The sequence below is a fragment of the Salmo salar genome, chromosome 15 (assembly GCF_965601325.2).
Source record: "Salmo salar chromosome 15, fSalSal1, whole genome shotgun sequence".
Taxonomy (NCBI): Eukaryota; Metazoa; Chordata; class Actinopteri; order Salmoniformes; family Salmonidae; genus Salmo; species Salmo salar.
Window position 1 is genome coordinate 81,668,998 of NC_138305.1, and position 18,210 is coordinate 81,687,207.

Consider the following 18,210-nt stretch of genomic DNA (forward strand, 5'->3'; position numbering starts at 1 on the left):
CTTGTGGAAGGCTACCCGAAATGTTTGACCCAAGTTAAACAATTTAAAGGTGTCACGGCTGTTCAAAGGATCGGACCAACGCGCAGCATGGTTGTAGTTCCACATATTTATTTATTCCGTGAAATGTTTGCAACACACCAAAATACTTGTAACAACAAAACAACAAACCGTGACGCAGAGAAAATAACATTACTCAAAAATGAACAACCCACAAACACAAATGCAAAAACCACCTACATAAATATGATCTCCAATTAGAGACAACGAGAACCGGCTGCCTCTAATTGGAGATCATCCCAACAACCCCAACATAGAAATAGAAACCTAGAAAAACAACATAGAAACAGATAACAAGAAAACCACCCAAAAACACCCCATCACGCCCTGACCTACTCTACTATAGAAAATGACATCTTACAAGGGTCAGGACGTGACAGTACCCCCCCCCCCCCAAAGGTGCAGACTCCGAATGCAAACAAAAAAACAACAACAAAACAACCACAAAACACAAAGGGAGGGTAGGGAGGGTGACAAATGTCTATGGCGGCTCTAGTGCTAAACCCAGAACCTTACTATCCCTCCGATCCTCCAGCAGCGGAGGTGGCTCTGGTTCAGGGCGTAACCCCCGTTCTGCCTGCAGATCCCTCCGCTTCTGTAACACCAGACCGTGGATCGTTATCGGAGGAATCGGACTGTAGATCATTACCGGAAGCTCTGTGCTGCAGACCGCCGCTGGAGGTTCTGGGCTACAGGCCGCCGCTGGAGGATCCGGGCTGCGGGCCGCCGCTGAGGGCTCCGGGCTGCGGGCCTCCGCTGAGGGCTCCGGGCTGCGGGCCGCCGCTGAGGGCTGAGGGCCATCTCAGTAGGTTCCGGACTGTAGGCCGTCTCAGTAGGTTCCGGACTGTAGGCCGTCTCAGTAGGTTCCGGACTGTAGGCCGTCTCAGTAGGTTCCGGACTGTAGGCCGTCTCAGTAGGTTCCGGACTGTAGGCCCTCTCAGTAGGTTCCGGACTGTAGGCCGTCTCAGTAGGTTCCGGACTGTAGGCCGTCTCAGTATGTTCCGGACTGAAGGCCGTCTCAGTAGGTTCCTGACTGAAGGCCGTCTCAGTAGGTTCCGGACTGAAGGCCGTCTCAGTAGGTTCCGGACTGAAGGCCGTCTCAGAAGGTTCCGGACTGAAGGCCGTCTCAGTAGGTTCCGGACTGAAGGCCGTCTCAGTAGGTTCCGGACTGAAGGCCGTCTCAGTAGGTTCCGGACTGAAGGCCGTCTCAGTAGGTTCCGGACTGAAGGCCGTCTCAGTAGGTTCCGGACTGAAGGCCGTCTCAGTAGGTTCCGGACTGAAGGCTGTCTCAGTAGGTTCCGGACTGAAGGCCGTCTCAGTAGGTTCCGGACTGAAAAACGTCGCCGGAAGCTCTGGACAGGGAACTGTCGCCGGAAGCTCTGGACGGGGAACTGTCGCCGGAAGCTCTGGACGGGGAACTGTCGCCGGAAGCTCTGGATGGGGAACTGTCGCCGGAAGCTCTGGACGGGGAACTGTCGCCGGAAGCTCTGGACTGGGAATGTGCACTGGAATCCTGATGCGTGGGACTGGCATGGGTGGCGCCAGACTGGTAACCCACACCTCAGGATGAGTGCAGGGAGCAGGAACAGGACACTCCGGACTGGGCATGCGCACTGGAGGTCTGATGCGTGGAACTGGCCTAGGTGGCGCCAGACTGGTAACACGCACCTCAGGGCGAGTGCGGGAAGGAGGCACAGGACGTACTGGGCTATGGAGGCGAACTGGAGACCAGGCATGCTGAGCAGGCCTACTCCTTCCTGGCTGAATGCCCATCTTAGCCCGACACCGGTGAGGAGTTTGCACCGAGCGCACAGGGCTGTTAGTGCAAACATTTTTTGGGGGCTGCCTCTTGGTGGATATAGCGCCTTGTAGTATCGTCGCTCCCTTTTTGCTGCTTCAATTTCCTCCCTCGGGCGACGATACTCCCCAGCCTGCCTCCAGGGTCCTTTCCCATCCAAAATCTCCTCTCAAGTCCATTCCTCCAGCTGATCCCTACCACGGTGCTTGGTCCTTTTGTGGTGGGTTGTTCTGTCACGGCTGTTCAAAGGATTGGACCAACGCGCAGCATGGTTGTTGTTCCACATATTTATTTATTCCGTGAAACGTTTGCAATACACCAAAATACTTGCAACAACAAAACAACAAACCATGACGCAGAGAAAGTAACACTACGCAAAAATGAACAACCCACAAACACAAATGGAAAAAACCCCTACATAAATATGATCTCCAATTAGAGACAACGAGAACCGGCTGCCTCTAATTGAAGATCATCCCAACAACCCCAACATAGAAATAGAAACCTAGAAAAACAACATAGAAACAGATAACAAGAAAACCACCCAAAAACACCCCCTATCACGCCCTGACCTACTCTACTATAGAAAATGACATCTTACAAGGGTCAGGACGTGACAAAAGGCAATGCTACCAAATACTAATTGAGTGTATGTAAACGTCTGACCCAGTAGGAATGTGATGAAAGAAATAAAAGCTGAAATAAATAATTCTCTCTACTATTATTCTGACATTTCACATTCTTAAAATAAAGTGGTGATCCTCACTGACCTAGACAGGGACTTTTTACTAGGATTAAATGTCAGGAATTGTGAAAAACTGAGTTAAAATGTATTTGGTTAAGGTGTATGTAAACTTCCTGTAGCAGAAGTATAAGTAAACAGTAGCTGTTTGTTATAAAGAAGCTGTTGGGTGAGTGTGCTTCCTACTACAAACCACTGCTACTTTCATTGTGCCCGTGCAATTGTTCTACAGCTAGCAGCACTCTCAGCATGGTCAGTCAGTGACGTACTCTGACTCACTCCAGCTCTCTGTGTGTCATGCCATTCCTGTTGATGTTGTTTGATTCTGAGGATTCATTTCACCAATCAGATGGTTCCTCACAGCTGTGTCCCAGCATCCGGGCCCCTCTCATGATGCAGTGTTCTGCCCCGAGGCCAAACGCACCGCGTCTCCCACACCAGGACCCCCCAGTCTCAGACACCAGACCACATCACACAGTTATCCCCAGCACTGCTACCAGCTGTACTAGTACTGTGACAGAGAGAGTCGAATCACTGCACTACATCATCAACGAGACTATAGCGCATGGGAGAGGTGAGGAGAATTGAGATGGTTGTTGACTCACTCCCCGCACTGCAGTAGAAACCAGTTAGTCACACTCCACATCCGCTCTGGAGTGTTGGCATCGAGGACAGAGGACCTACTGTCTGTGGGAGACTGTTTGTTTGTACTGGAGGGTTGGGTGATCCATACTCTTTTAAAGATATGGGACACTGGACAAATGATCCAGCTTCCTGTGATCCAGACCCCAGTCTACGACAGAGACCCCATGATATGGGCTCGAGTCCAGGTAGAGATGAAGGGGGGAGGGGTTTGATGGGGATTGTCATAGGAATGTCTCGACGAGAGGGAGGTGGCATCTTTATGGGCTTCACCAGCTGCCTCTCCGGGCCCAGGCTGCTGAGTGGGCATTGTTCTGGGCAGCAGTTTGGGGCCTCAGATCCAGCTCTTCATCAAAAGAAGAAAAAAGGGCGTAGAAGGTTTGTTTAGGTAGTGCCCGACTTCTCTGTGGCACGTTTAAGAGCGTGTGGCTGACAATGGCTGGGGAGGCCTGTGCAGCCAGGCATTGTGGTGGCAGCAGTGGGCTGTCCTGGGAAAGAAGCTCCCAGTAAAGGGGGAGCGTGGGCAATAGGAGTGGGGTGGATGGGGCCTCTTCTACTCTCTGTGGAGGATTAAAGGTTGGCACCACCACTTATTTGTATGCAAATACTCTCTTTAGGTTTTCTCTATCTTTTTTTCTCTGGCCCTGGCTGTCCCTGTTTAGCGTTGGATCGCATTGGACACTAAGCTGAGGCTCAGGCCACAGGCACAAACAGGCTGCTAGTAGATAGTAATGAAGACCGTTGCTCTTTTATGTCACCTGCTTTATAGATGCCCCCCATCCCCCACGTCTATTTCTCCCTTTGTCTTTTATGCATGCATACATACACATCCATCTAGCTCTCTCTTTCTCTCTCTCTTTCTTTCTCTCTCTCTCTCTCTTTCTCTCTCTCTCTCTCTCTCTCTCTCTCCTTGTGCTATTACACAGGAATTACACCCCTCAGGCAGTGTTTATTTTTTATTTAATATTGTTTTAACTAGGCAAGTCAGTTAAGAACAAATTATTATTTTACAATGACAACCTACCCAGGCCAAACCCTCCCTTAATCCGGACAACGCTGGGCCAATTGTGCACCACCCTATGGGACTCCCGATCACGTCCGGTTGTGATACAGCCCGGGATCAAACCAGGGTCTGTAGTGACGCCTCTAGCACTGAGATGCAGAGCCTTAGACCACTGCGCCACTCGGGAGCCCTTCTAAAATCAACACAGGACACTCTCTTTTAGAACTATGGGTCTTAACAGTGGTGTTCATACCAGCTAGCCCTCTACTCTGCCTGCCTGGGCTACGTGCCTCAGTAATACCACCTGGCACAGAGGGGAAATCAGTCCACCGCTCCCACATGCTTGTCATTCCAACACTAACACAAGACAGGAGAAGGACGGAATGATCAGGAAGAAGGAGAAAGGATGAGGAGTATGCCACAGCAACAATCAGAGGAGAGGAAAATACATTCAAGATTGGGAGAGGACAAAAACTGGTTGAATCAATGTTGTTTCCACACCATTTCAAGAAAAACATTCAGTGTGATGATGTTGAATTAATGTGGAAAATTGATTGGACTTGAAAGACATCATCAACGTAAGGGAATTCTTTTTTTTCACACAACTTTACCTAAATCCAATGAGAGGGTACATTTTTTTGGTTGATTTCATGCTGAAGACACGTTAGCTGACAACTCAACCAAATGTCAATCAAAACTAGACGTTGAACTGGCGTCTGTGCCCAGTGGGAAGTGAATAAAAGAGGATGAGAGGAGAAGAGAAGACGAGGGGTCTAAAGAGAATACTGTAGGGAAGAAAGAAAGGAACTGGGGTTGTAGCAGCAGTCCCAGCAGCAGTCCTGAGCTAGAGCGATGTGTCTGTCCTGCAGTCCAGCAGCACAGTCAGAGATCAGAGACGGGGCCTTGTGAAATGACTGCCCTGCCTCTTAAACGTGTTTTTACAGCCAGATAAAAGAGAACTTCTCTTAAAACAACTTGTATACAACTTTCCCCTTCTCCTTTTCTGTTACAAAGCACTACATCCACTTTGTTTGAACATCTTGACGACACTGTAAACACGGCTAGAAGAGGAGAAGTGAAAGGGTTTGTTCTGGACTGAGGTCATCAGGTTCGTCCTGTGTGACCCGTCACCTCTCTGACTATCCCTGTTGAGGCCTGCTTGGCCATGTGGCCTCACAGCTGTGCTCTGAGGTGAATGACCCAGTAGTATGAACTCTGGTGTCTACTCTTGTAAAACAATGCAGTGCTATATTAACAGTAGGGCCTGGTCGGGCTGATGAAGGTTCCCCCTTGGTCATAGTATCGGTCATAGTATCTTTGGTCAAATATATCTTTGCACCCCTCTCTCTCTGTTGTTTCATGAAGCAGTAAAGTTGGGTCGTGATTTGAATTACTTTTCCTCAGCATTGAAATCCATCTCATTTCCGTCTTGGGTGAGAACAAAGTCCTCCCTCTCCCTCCTGAAATCAACACCATGTCAGTTCGGTGTGATTCATTCCATTTATGACAGAAGACAATAATCACAAAACCTTTTTAAAGCGTCAAGATCTCCTAGTCTCTCAAAACGCAACTCATCTACCCTCGGCCAAAACTGCTGCGGGCGTTTTGTTGCTGAGGACATGCTTTCACCTGTTTGCCATAAATCTGTGTCATGTGGATGTTTCACTAACAGGGTCTGTAGCCAAGATGCATTTTGGTTCTCACAGTTAGGACAAAATGTGTAGGCCAATGCCTCAGTCGCTCATTCTATGCAGCCTTAATATTGTTATATGGGCCTGATATACAATAGTAGTATTTACAGTAAAAAATAGAAGCAATTGAGGAACAAGTAAAAATGCAGTCTCAGTAATGATAGTAGCAATAGTGCATTAATAACAGTAGTAGTAATAACTGTGATAGTAATACTTAGCACTAGTAATAGTTCAGCGGTCAGTGTTTGACGTCTCGGTGGCTTTAACCTTGAAGCACAGCTGTTCCCTACAGCTCTATATGCTGGGTTATATTACTCCATGCTGTCTGGGCAGGATTCTCTTGGAATATGCAGAGCTGATATCCAAAATGCCCTGCGGTGGCCAGATTTGGTTTTGATGATTCAATGGTAACAAGATCTGTCGGTGGAGTTTTATCACTGTGGAATAGAAGTAATACAGCCTCAACACTGAGGATGTTGACATGCAGGCAGATAGAAAACAGCAACGGATTGTATTACCGCCTCAGGATTGGTCAGTAATGGTGTCTGTCATCTCCCCTTTCTCCAGGCCTGCCAATCAGCACTTATGCCAAGTACTGCTACCGCAAGCTGCAGAAGGTCGCTGTCACTGGGGTCAAAAAGGTAGGAAGGTCATCCTAAAGCACTATGAAAAGGTCCAGGGAGGGGAGGGGGAGATGTCAGACAAGGACAGAGGGGGTTGCTCCATCTCTCACTGCTGGTCTGGATTGAGGTTTCATTTCCAGACTTTCTGCTGCAGTTTTATACTCTAATGATCTGAAGGGATATAGGGACTCCAACTCTCCCAGCAGACAAAGAGAAGTGGAACATTTCTATTGTTTTAATGAGTCAGTGTTGCCCCTGAGGTTAGTGTCGGCCGTGAAGCGTGGCACTGACTGAAGCATTCTGGGAGCTCTCACATATGTTACCAATCATCGCACTGGGCCCTTAGGAGTCCTCAGCAAAATAGGCACTAATCTGTAAACCCAAATTGAGGTGGGGGGGTTACGACAACCTTTTAACCCCCCCTTCCGTCATCCGCTCTCTCCCCATCCACACTGGACACGTGGAGCTAAAGATGGGGTTCAAGTCTGAGCTCGCACCCCCCAACCAACCCTCCATCAGTGCAGCAACAGTCTCCCAACCTCCACCCTGTCCTCTGCTGTGTCCCACCCTGTAATCAGCTTGCCCACAGCCGGCACACTGCAGCCTTACTGCAGCCCCAGGCCAGGCACTTTTACTGGGGGCTATATTTAACCCTCTGAGCTGCTGAGATGGAATCTGGTGCCTTAAACATGGCTGGGTGTCTCCTTCTACTGTATACAAGGGACCTGACCTACAGTTCAGCTTACCTAGATAATGGGCAAGGGACAGCTTTCAACCAAGTTCTAAACTTAATCAATAGACTTGTGGTTCTAGAGCTGTACTTAGGGTCAGGTCCTGTCTACAGAAAACTCTAACGTCTTTTTTTTCCTTTTCACAGGGTCTGAGGAAGCCCACCCTGGAGGAGTTAGACCAGGGGAGGAAAGCCATTGTGACCCCATCCCTGTTCGGCAGTGCCCTGGAAGAGATCATGGAGCGTCAGAGTGAGCGGTTCCCGGAGCGCAGGCTCCCCTGGGTGCAGGTGCAGCTGTCCCAGTACGTCCTGGCCCTGGGAGGGGCCCAGACAGAGGGAATCTTCAGGTGAGTAGTCACACCAGCACACCAGGCTGGGCTGCAGACAGAAGAGGTGGAAGGATGGAGGGGGGCAATTTTGGTGGCAATGGATAAACATAGGGTACCAGAAACAGTCTCTACAGATGAGGATCACTCTGAGCTATGGGGTAAGTGATGTTATGGGGGTAAAGAAAGACAGGTGTGTAAATACAGTTTAGCCTATGTGGCAAACATGGGATGCAGAATAAGGGCCAGATTCAATCCGATCTCGTTTTGTCTGCTATGCACGTCTTAAAGGTAATGTTCCCGCATTCGGGGAGACCACATTCACGGTAAACGCTGAATATGTCGGCTCAATCGGAAATTACCTTTAAATGTCAATCAAGGTATATCGTGGATCTTCCATGGTCCGGATTGAATCTAGGCGTAAGACTGGGTCAGAGGCTTTGCTTCATCAGTAAGAAGCAGTACAGCCAGGGCTGCTCCTGTTCTGGTACTGATCCCAGCCCAGCAGCATTACGGGACCCGCCTCAAGCCTCTATCACATCTACAGCATCATTGCGCAAAATGGTTCGCAGCATCATCTTGATATGTGTGCAACAAAAGTTCAACATTCACCTTCTGCTACTATTTCTGTCAATCCGTCTACGCATACAGTTGGATAAATCCAACGTATCCACCACACAGAACGCTCTGCCTGCAACTGCCTCTGCAACTGCCTCTGCAATGCAAACACAGTGTTCCATTGGAGATGAATGTACTTCTGTACCATAACACAATGACACTGTTGGTGTGATCGAGGCGTGAGACTCCCATTGGTCGGGAGGGGAGGAAGTTAGACTCTTTCTCTTCTGATCTCAGGCTATGTTAAATCACTTAAACAAACACAGCATCTCTTGAAGGGGTAGACTACAAAGCAGGATCAATGAGTTAGCCAGCTAACTTTGATGACCAACCAGAAATAACTATTGACGTTCTGGTTCATTAAGAAAGCTAAACTTAGATATGTGTTTTTGGTTGTTGAGTCAATGAGACCATTCCCATTTCAAGCTCATCTTCCTAATATAAGAACACTTAGGTCAGTTAGTGCTAACTCATGGATCCTGCTTTGTAGTGTACCCTTCAGGACCTATGGGCTTTGGTAAACAAACAAGCCATCTGGTTAACCTGGGAGGTTAATCATTCACTGACTGGGCTGTGGAGAAGAGGAGAGGACTGGACCCCGTTCTCTCTGATTCAGACTCTCTCCTGGGGCATCCATATAGACGACCCCCCTCCCCGGCCTGGCTCAGACTGAGACTGGGTGGTCATCCAGAGAGATGGTAGTTCAAACAAACACTAATATGTTTGACATTACCAAATGATACATATTCAGACTAAATCCCTCTCACACAACAAAGAATGAAAATCCACCAAATAAAGCTTTTGCCCCGTCATGCTTCAGATAACAGCATCCAGTAATTAAAGACATTGTTTTATGCCTGTGTAATGTAAATACAGTGGGTATAGTTTCCCCTTTCTCTCCCATTCTGTTTGTATTGGAGTACATTTAGACGCAAGTGTTTAATCTGCATACAATCTCTGTATAAGTTCCTCTTTGGCTAAATTCTCATCACAGACTGACAGATTATGGACTGTATATAAAACAAACAGGAGATTGATATGAACAAATGTACACATGATTATTTTAAGCCAGTTCCCTTTTTGTAACGGTTCTCATTTTATGAGTCACATCTCCCTTTTGTCGGGTGTGTGATTTGAAAATTGACAGGAAATCTACCCTGGCAGTTTATTTGAAAAACCATGCTATGGGAGGATTGTCTTTATTTTTGTTTTCTTATTTAGCTTCAGGGTTTATTTATTTTTACGAGACATGGGTCCCTGTGTCAGGGATATGACTGATGTTGTCCTTGTGGCTCTGTGATTTTGCTTCGGTTTTTCTTCTTGGCACAATCAGTTCCCTTGTAATAGATACCTCCGGACGTGTAGCACTGCTATGTCCATGTCTGCGGATATGAAATTACTTTCATACTAATTATACCTAAGTGGTATTGCATAACCATGTCCACCTGGGTTCACATATCCCCCATGTGTGGACGAGACCTTGGCAACATGCTAAAGTCATGCTGTGGTTGTCCCTGGGCTGCTTAACAGGGTAGCTGCACCACCTAGTGGTGCTATGTCACAATCCAAGAACAATATCAATACTCTCATACAAGTACTCAGTCATATTGAAATAGGAGATAAAGCTATTACTTCCTCTCTAGCAGCTGTTATACTTCTATCTGCTGTGTGTCTCTTCCCCCAGGGTGCCTGGAGATATTGACGAGGTGAATGCACTGAAGCTGCAGGTGGATCAGTGGAATATTCCAGAAAACCTTGGCGACCCCAACGTCCCAGGTAAGAAAAAAATCCCTGTCATTTAAGCTCTATTTCTCCTCTTGGCTGATGTCTTTCTTGAATTGAGCAACTATCTATTGCCTCTTTTCAAATATGTGTTGTAAAGGCTGGAAACACTACTGTATATCGTACAGGCTGCACACCATTGTGTATTGAAGGGAGTGTCTCTCTCTCCTCTAGCGTCTCTGCTGAAGCTGTGGTACAGGGAGCTGGAGGAGCCAGTCATCCCTCAGAGCTTCTATAAGCAGTGCATCAGTAACTATGAGGATCCAGAGGCAGCGATCAGCGTGGTGCAGTCTCTGCCTGAGCTAAGCAGGCTGGTGCTCTGCTACTTTATACACTTCTTACAGGTAACCCTCCTACATATAGGCCTCTCATCTCCCCTCGCCATCGCTCTCTCTCTTTACAGGTTTATCTGTGACTTTGTATGCTTTGCAGTTATAACTACATAATAACTGTAGGTTTTAATATAAGCACAATTAACAAATACCACATAAATGTCTCTGAACTTCACCTTTGCCCTAAACTCACCCCCCCCCCCCCCCCCCGCTCTCCTGCAGGTGTTTGCCCAGCCCGTCAATGTGAGTAAGACCAAGATGGACGTGAACAACCTGGCCATGGTGATGGCTCCCAACTGTCTCCGCTGCCAGTCGGATGACCCGCGCATCATCTTTGAGAACACACGGAAAGAGATGTCCTTCTTACGCATGCTCATTGTTCACCTGGACACCAGCTTTGTCAAGGGCATCATCTGAGGAGGCCTCCTCTAGACCGCTCACACCACTCTCTACTGCCACCTCACCCACAACAAGCCCCGCTGTTCCTTCACACATGTCACATCTCAACCTTAGATTCTCTCTGGTTCACTAACACCACATTCTGAGGACTACAGACAGTGGACTGCCCAAAAAGTGACTGGATATCAAGACAGATTTCCTGCTCTGAATCATCTCGTTTGGGACTTTGGGACAAGCTCACATGTGATGGTAATGGGAGACTGTTCATCAGTTTTAAAGCACACTGCAGGACATACTGTACATACTCTATGTATCTCCCCATGGTTCTGCTCCAAACACTGGACCGTGCTGGCGTGAGATTCAGCATATGAAGAGCAATCACAATAGGAGACTGGGATGCACATTAAGCCAGAGTGCAGGGAGAAATCAAGACAAATCTCATTTGTAAATATGGGTTTTTAAAGGATTACTTCCTGCTTTGAGTGCCACATACATATCTGATGCCATGGTCATGAATTATGTCTCGTCATGTGTTCTAAAATAACAAAATGAGGGGAAACCCACTCTGTATTATAACCCTTCTCTTTCCTTTATTGTAATAGTGTATACAAGCAATGTCTTGCTTCTCATTCTAAGTTCATTTGGAATGCTTTTTTGACTAATTGAATATGAATTCTGTCTGGGTTGCCAGAGCTGCAGGATGAGTTAACAGAAAGGTTTAAGGTACTCCTGACCTCTCCACTGGCCTCAGAGAGACAGGTTCACTCTCTAGGTAAAAACAACAACATTTATTTCTGAATAAAAGTTTCTCTAGCAGGAAAAAATGATGCCCAATCAGTAAGGCATATATGTGTGTACGTGTGTTAGAGATACAGTCTTGGACTAAAATCATGAGGAGCATTTCTTGTAGCACTATCAGCTGTTTTACTCCAGACAATTACAGTGGGCTTATTTCCCATCCGTTCAGAGAAACACAATTATACCTTTGATGGAGCTTGTAAAAAAGCAAATTTGAGCTATTAGCAGGTCAGGGGAAAAGAATGCAGGAGAAAATGAGAGCGCTGTCGCTGCCTGTAGCTCAAGCCTCACCCACGCCAACAGTTGTGAATTTACAGTGCGAGCCATAGGGAGGGGCCATCTGGCAGTGGTTTGAGGGTCTGAGGTACATTAGTGCCATAGACTGGGAGGAAAACCATTAAGACAAATCACAAGCTGATTTACTATTTTTAGACAGTATTGCCTAACAAGGACTTTCCTATTCCTCTAAATCTCGTGCCTCATGAGGGAAAGATTGTTTAAAATCCATATTTCAGCTGTCTTAATGGCCACGCTGTCGCTGTTATATTTAGCAGTGTGGTCAGGGTTTGGGTTTTAGCGCCCCACATGTTTTCTCTGTGTCTACCTCATCTTAGTGATGGGGTCTGTGCTGCAAGGCTGTCTGTGTGTGTGTGCGTGTGTGTGTGTGTGCGTGCGTTTGTGTGCATGTGTATGTATGTTTTTGCACATCAGTGTGGGTGTTTGTGTATCGACTGTACATGCGTGCGTGCGTGTGTGTGTGTGTGTGCGTGTGTGGTATGAGAGATAGAGAAGCTTGTGTTCATACAGCACACTCTCCCTAATTCCTGGAAGCTGGTGCCGCTAAATTAGAGGGTGTGTTTAGAAAAATGTATCTGGAGGCTAGATGGTTGTTAACCCCTTTTCTGCAGTCAGAGCTTTTACAGCGACCGTGACTCTGTGCCTCCATTTCTGCTTTACTGTTCATCTTTGAAAACCCAAACCCCCAGGGTTGAATACTCCATAGCCACATCAGAGGATATACGCAGCTTTCCCCTCACCTCCAGCCAGCAGGGGCAGTGCTGAGGTGGGCAGGGTGGAGGATGGCGGTGCACAGTGCCGGTAGTTCTGGGAGTGCATCAGGGATATACAGTTGAAGTCAGAAGTTAACATACACTTTGGTTGGAGTCATTAAAACTCGTTTTTCAACCACTCCTCACATTTCTTGTTAACAAACTATAGTTTTGGCAAGTCGGTTAGGACATCTACTTTGTGCATGACACAAGTAATTTTTCCAACAATTGTTTATAGACAGATTATTTCACTTATAATTTACTGTGTCACAATTCCAGTGGGTCAGAAGTTTACATACACTAAGTTGACTGTGCCTTTAAACAGCTTGGAAAATTACAGAAAATGATGTCATGGCTTTATAAGCTGCTGATAGGCTAATTGACATAATTTGAGTCAATTGGAGGTGTACCTGTGGATGTATTTCAAGGCCTACCTTCAAACTCGGTGCCTCTTTGCTTGACATCATGGGAAAATCAAAAGAAATCAGCCAAGACCTCAGAAAGAAAATTGTAGACATCCACAAGTCTGGTTCATCCTTGGGAGAAATTTCCAAACACCTGAAGGTACCACGTTCATCTGTACAAACAATAGTACGCAAGTATGAACACCATGGGACCACGCAGCCGTCATACCGCTCAGGAAGGAGAAACGTTCTGTCTCCTAGAGGTGAATGTACTTTGGTGTGAAAAGTGCTAATAAATCCCAGAACAACAGCAAAGGACCTTGTGAAGATGCTGGAGGAAACAGGTACAAAAGTATCTATATCCACAGTAAAACGAGTCCTATATTGACAGAACCTGAAAGGCCGCTCAGCAAGGAAGAAGCCACTGCTCCAAAACCGCCATAAAAAAGCCAGACTACAGTTTGCAACTGCACATGGGGACAAAGATCGTACTTTTTGGAGAAATGTCCTCTGGTCTGATGAAACAAAAATAGAACTGTTTGGCCATAATGACTATCGTTATGTTTGGTGGAAAAAGGTAGATGCTTGCAAGCCGACGTACACCATCCAAACTGTGAAGCACTGGGGTGGCAGCATCATGTTGTGGGGGTGCTTTGCTGCAGAAGGGACTGGTGCACTTCACAAAATAGATGACATCATATGAGGAATGGAAAATTATGTGGATATTTTGAAGCAACATCTCAAGACATCAATCAGGAAGTTAAAGCTTGGTCGCAAATGGGTCTTCCATTTGACCCCAAGCATACTTCCAAAGTTGTGGCAAAATGGCTTAAGGACAACAAAGTCAAGGTATTGAAGTGGCCATCACAAAGCCCTGACCTCAATCCTATAGAAAATTTGTGGGCAGAACTGAAAAAGTGTGTGCGAGCAAGGAGGCCTACAAACCTGACTTCGTTACACCAGCTCTGTCAGGAGGAATGGGCCAAAATTCACCCAACTTATTGTGAGAACCTTGTGGAAGGCTACCCAAAATGTTTGACGCAAGTTAAACAATTTAAAGGCAATGCTACCAAATACTAATTGAGTGTATGTAAACTTCTGACCCAGTGGGAATGTGATGAAAGAAATAAAAGCTGAAATAAATAATTCTCTCTACTATTATTCTGACATTTAACATTCTTAAAATAAAGTGGTGATCCTAACTGACCTAAAACAGGGAATTTTTCCTAGGATTAAATGTCAGGAATTGTGAAAAACTGAGTTTAAATGTATTTGACTAAGGTGTATGTAAACTTCTGACTTGCATGCAGAACAAGGAGGAAGATGTCATGGCCTGAGCCCATACTCTTACACACTGAACTCCCAAAGCTCTGGTTTAACTCGTTTCCATCCTATTCTCTTCTGTGGATGACGGCTGTACATATTCAGTTTGGTATGTGAATAGCAGTATGGTCTTTGGTCACTGAATGTTCAAACCAATTAGTTATAACATGATTCAACCATATTGTTAAAAAAGATCAACTAATGTTCCATTCTACAGTAATGTCATTATTCTCTTCATTTGACTTAAACGCTCGTGGTGCAACTCGTCAGTGTAATTTCTTAATTTGATAAATAGCCTGATCTTTGACTCAATCTTTTTTCGTCCTTGGAATGAGTGTTGATAGTGGTTGTTGAGATGATAGAATAACTTAGGTGTGTGATGTTTACACTGTGTATGGTTACAGTTACAACATGTGTGCACCTCATCCATTGCACTTCTATCTCTAATCCCCTGTCCTCACATGATGGATGCTGTTGACTATTGTTGTAAATATGCTTGCAGGTCTTTGGGGTATGCTGTTTGAAAAACAATAAAAACAGCAATGGTGATTGTGATTTTGCAGATGCGTTTATTTCATAAAATGAAAAAATAAAATGGACCGTAAAAAAATGTGTTGTTGCTTTTTTCAGATTCATTTTGCATGGATATGAGTATTTAACTCTAACTTTTGTCTCCCATTGACATCAATATGCATTTCACAGTTTTAAGTTTTTTGTGACCAACAGAAACATTGGCTAGTGGCCAGCGCTTACGCAGGATTTGGTTCTGGGCGCAATTAAATCCATGTGTTATGGTAGAATTATGTCTTTCACTGCATCCAACACACCCGGACACTGCCACATCTGAACGTATATGGCCCATAAGCAATAAACGTTAACACAACCCCAACAGAGCCATGATAACTCCGTGTTAAATCACACATACAAACCTCTGGACAGTTGTAAGCAGGAGGCCAAGTAGAGTATGATAAGCAGACCAGCATTTTAGGCTCAGCTGTATTTTCTAAGTGTAGGTGTTTATGTATAGGACACAATTGTTGCAGGGGAAAATCACCCTCAAAAAAGTCAGAGAAAGTGGATGGGTGTTCTTTACCTTTTCTCCTGTAGGTTCTCTGTGAGGTGAGCCAGTGTGGCCCAGTCACATTCCAGATAATGTGGAGGGCCTTGTCTGTTGGTGTCTCTGTCACATCAGCTGTTCCTGTCCCTTGTTTGTTGCAACCTGCAAGCACGGCATAAGCATGCACAGCTCCACAAGGATGCAGCTCAAATTATCTACAGGAGGTTTTCTGTAAAGTATTTGAAAACATTAAAGAATTCTGCATAATGCCCATTTCATTTGCTAGCTAGCACAGTGACTAAACACTATCAAAGGAAAATACAAAAGCACATATTTGAAGTTGCTTTTAATACACTATATTGAGAAGTGGCTGGAAATAACATCTAAAATAACACACTTATGATCAGTGGTTAAATTGGGATTTGGGAGGTGGAGGGTGATATAATTTACTAGCCTAAGTAATATGACACTGACAAAAGCACATATTACAGCATACTACAAGTCACGGAAGTGAATGAAAATAAAATTATGCTGACATCTAAAATGTAATTTCCCCCTCCAGAAATGAGCCCAATACATATTGGTCCATATTATCAGGAAGGTGTCCTATTTAGCAATAATCATTATCACCTGATGTAGCCAGCTAATGCAGCATAGTGGCTAGAAATAAATAGGGGTTTTCCATCTGCGTTTATCCCAAACTCTAAACATTAGGCTCTCGTCTTTCTAGTTAGAAACATATTGATGACTTGAATGTCCCAAAAAAAAACATTCCACTGGCACTCAGCCAACCAAGGATCACGTACTGTGAATATAATGTAGGCCTACCAGTTACACCTGACCCTTGCTACATTTATCTGCAGTCTTCCCTATGCATTCATGCCACTGGTGACCATTAAAGCACATACAGTGCATTCGTAAAATATTCAGACCCCTTGACTTTTTCCACATTTTGTTATGTTACAGCCTTATTCTAAAATGGATTAAATAAAAAAAAATCTGGAGCAATCGACTTAATAATTACAAAGCCAAAACAGGTTTTGGCCTTCCCTGTAGCTCAGTTGGTAGAGCATGGTGTTTGCAACACCAGGGTTGTGGGTTTGATTCCCACGGGGGGCCAGCACAAAAACAAACAAAAAAATGTATGAACTGAAATGTATGCATTCACTACTGTAAGTCGCTCTGGATAAGAGCGTCTGCTAAATGACTAAAATGTAGAAATTTTTGCACATATTAAAAATAAAAAACAGAAATACCTTATCTATCTAAGTATTCAGACCCTTTCCTATGAGACTCAAAATTGAGCTCAGGTGCATCCTGTTTCCATTGATCATCCTTGAGATGTTTTTACAACTTGATTGGAGTCCACCTGTGGTAAATTAAATTGAATGGACATGATTTGGAAAGGCACACCTGTCTATATAAGGTCCTACAGTTGACAGTGCATGTCAGTGCAAAAACCAAGCCATGAGGTTGAAGAAATTGTCCGTAGAGCTCCGAGACAGGATTGTGTTGAGGCATAGATCTGGGGAAGGGTGCCAAAAAATGTCTGCAGCATTGGAGGTCCCCAAGAACACAGTGACCTCCATCATTCTTAATTGGAAGAAGTTTGGAACCACCAAGACTCTTCCTAGAGCTGGCCGCCCAGACAAACTCAGCAAACGGGGGAGAAGGGCCTTGGTCAGGGAGGTGACCAAGAACCTGATGGTCACTCTGACAGAGCTCTCGAGTTCCTCTGTGGAGATGGAAGAACCTTGCAGAAGGACAACCATCTCTGCAGCACTCTACCAATCAGGTCTTTATGGTAGAGTGGCCAGATGGAAGCCTCTCCTCAGTAAAAGGCACATGACAGCCCGCCCGGAGTTTGCCAAAAGGCATCTAAAGACTCTCAGACCATGAGAAACAAGATTCTCTGGTCTGTTGAAAACAAGACTGAACTCTTTGGCCTGAATGCCAAGCAATCATGCCTGGAGGAAACCTGGCACCATCTCTACGGTGAATCATGGTGGTGGAAGCATCATGCTGTGGGGTTGTTTTTCAGCAGCAGGGACTGGGAGACTAGTCAGGATGGAGGAAAAGATGAATGGAGCAAAATACAGAGAGATCCTTGATGCCTGCTTCAGAGCGTCAAGGACCTCAGACTGGGGTGAAGGTTCACCTTCCAACAGGACAATGACCCTAGGCACACAGCCAAGACAACGCAGGAGTGGCTTCGGGACAAGTCATTGAATGTCCTTGAGTGGCCCAGCTAGAGCCCGGACTTTAACCCGATCAAACATCTCTGGAGAGACCTGAAAATAGCCATGCAGCAATGCTCCCCATCCAACCTGACAGAGCTTGAGAGGATCTGCAGAGAAGAATGGGAGAAATACAGGTGTGCCAAGCTTGTAGCGTCGTACCCAAGAAGACTCGTAAAGGGTCTGAATACTTATGTAAATGTGATATTTCAGTTGTTTTTTTTTAACACATTTGCAAAAATTTCTAAAAACCTGTTTTTGCTTTGTCATTATGGGGTATTGTGTGTAGATTGACAAGAAAGAAAAAACTATTTAATCAGTTTTAGAATAAGACTAGTCAGGATCGAATAGAATAAGGCTGTAATGTAGCAAAATGTGGAAAAGGTCAAGTGGTCTGGAAGTCACTGTAAATCATGTGGCTGCTTAAAACTCCAGTTCTAAAAGCTCAGGTTCAAAAATGTTCCATTTTAGGCCTACTCATTAATTGGATTTGAGAAATATGTGTAGCCTAGTAACACTAGACGTCTCAGTGATCCTCAGTTAACAGTGGCCATCAGAACTGCTTTCAAAGGTATGTTTTCCGACTGCATTGAGGTTTA

At 45.4% G+C, this 18,210-nt stretch overlaps 1 protein-coding gene across 3 annotated transcripts in view; it reads left to right on the forward strand.

Moving 5' to 3' along the window:
• arhgap46b (Rho GTPase activating protein 46b) overlaps positions 1-14,872 on the forward strand; it is a 95,134-nt gene extending 80,262 nt beyond the window's left edge. For all 3 annotated transcript variants that reach the window (XM_014145896.3, XM_014145897.3, XM_014145899.3), the window contains 5 exons: positions 6,501-6,574; positions 7,434-7,633; positions 9,915-10,006; positions 10,187-10,356; positions 10,567-14,872. In XM_014145896.3, the coding sequence (XP_014001371.1) occupies positions 6,501-6,574; positions 7,434-7,633; positions 9,915-10,006; positions 10,187-10,356; positions 10,567-10,761 (731 nt within the window). In that variant the 3' untranslated portion in view covers positions 10,762-14,872. The remainder of the gene's footprint in view (positions 1-6,500; positions 6,575-7,433; positions 7,634-9,914; positions 10,007-10,186; positions 10,357-10,566) is intronic.
• Positions 14,873-18,210: the final 3,338 nt, after the last annotated feature.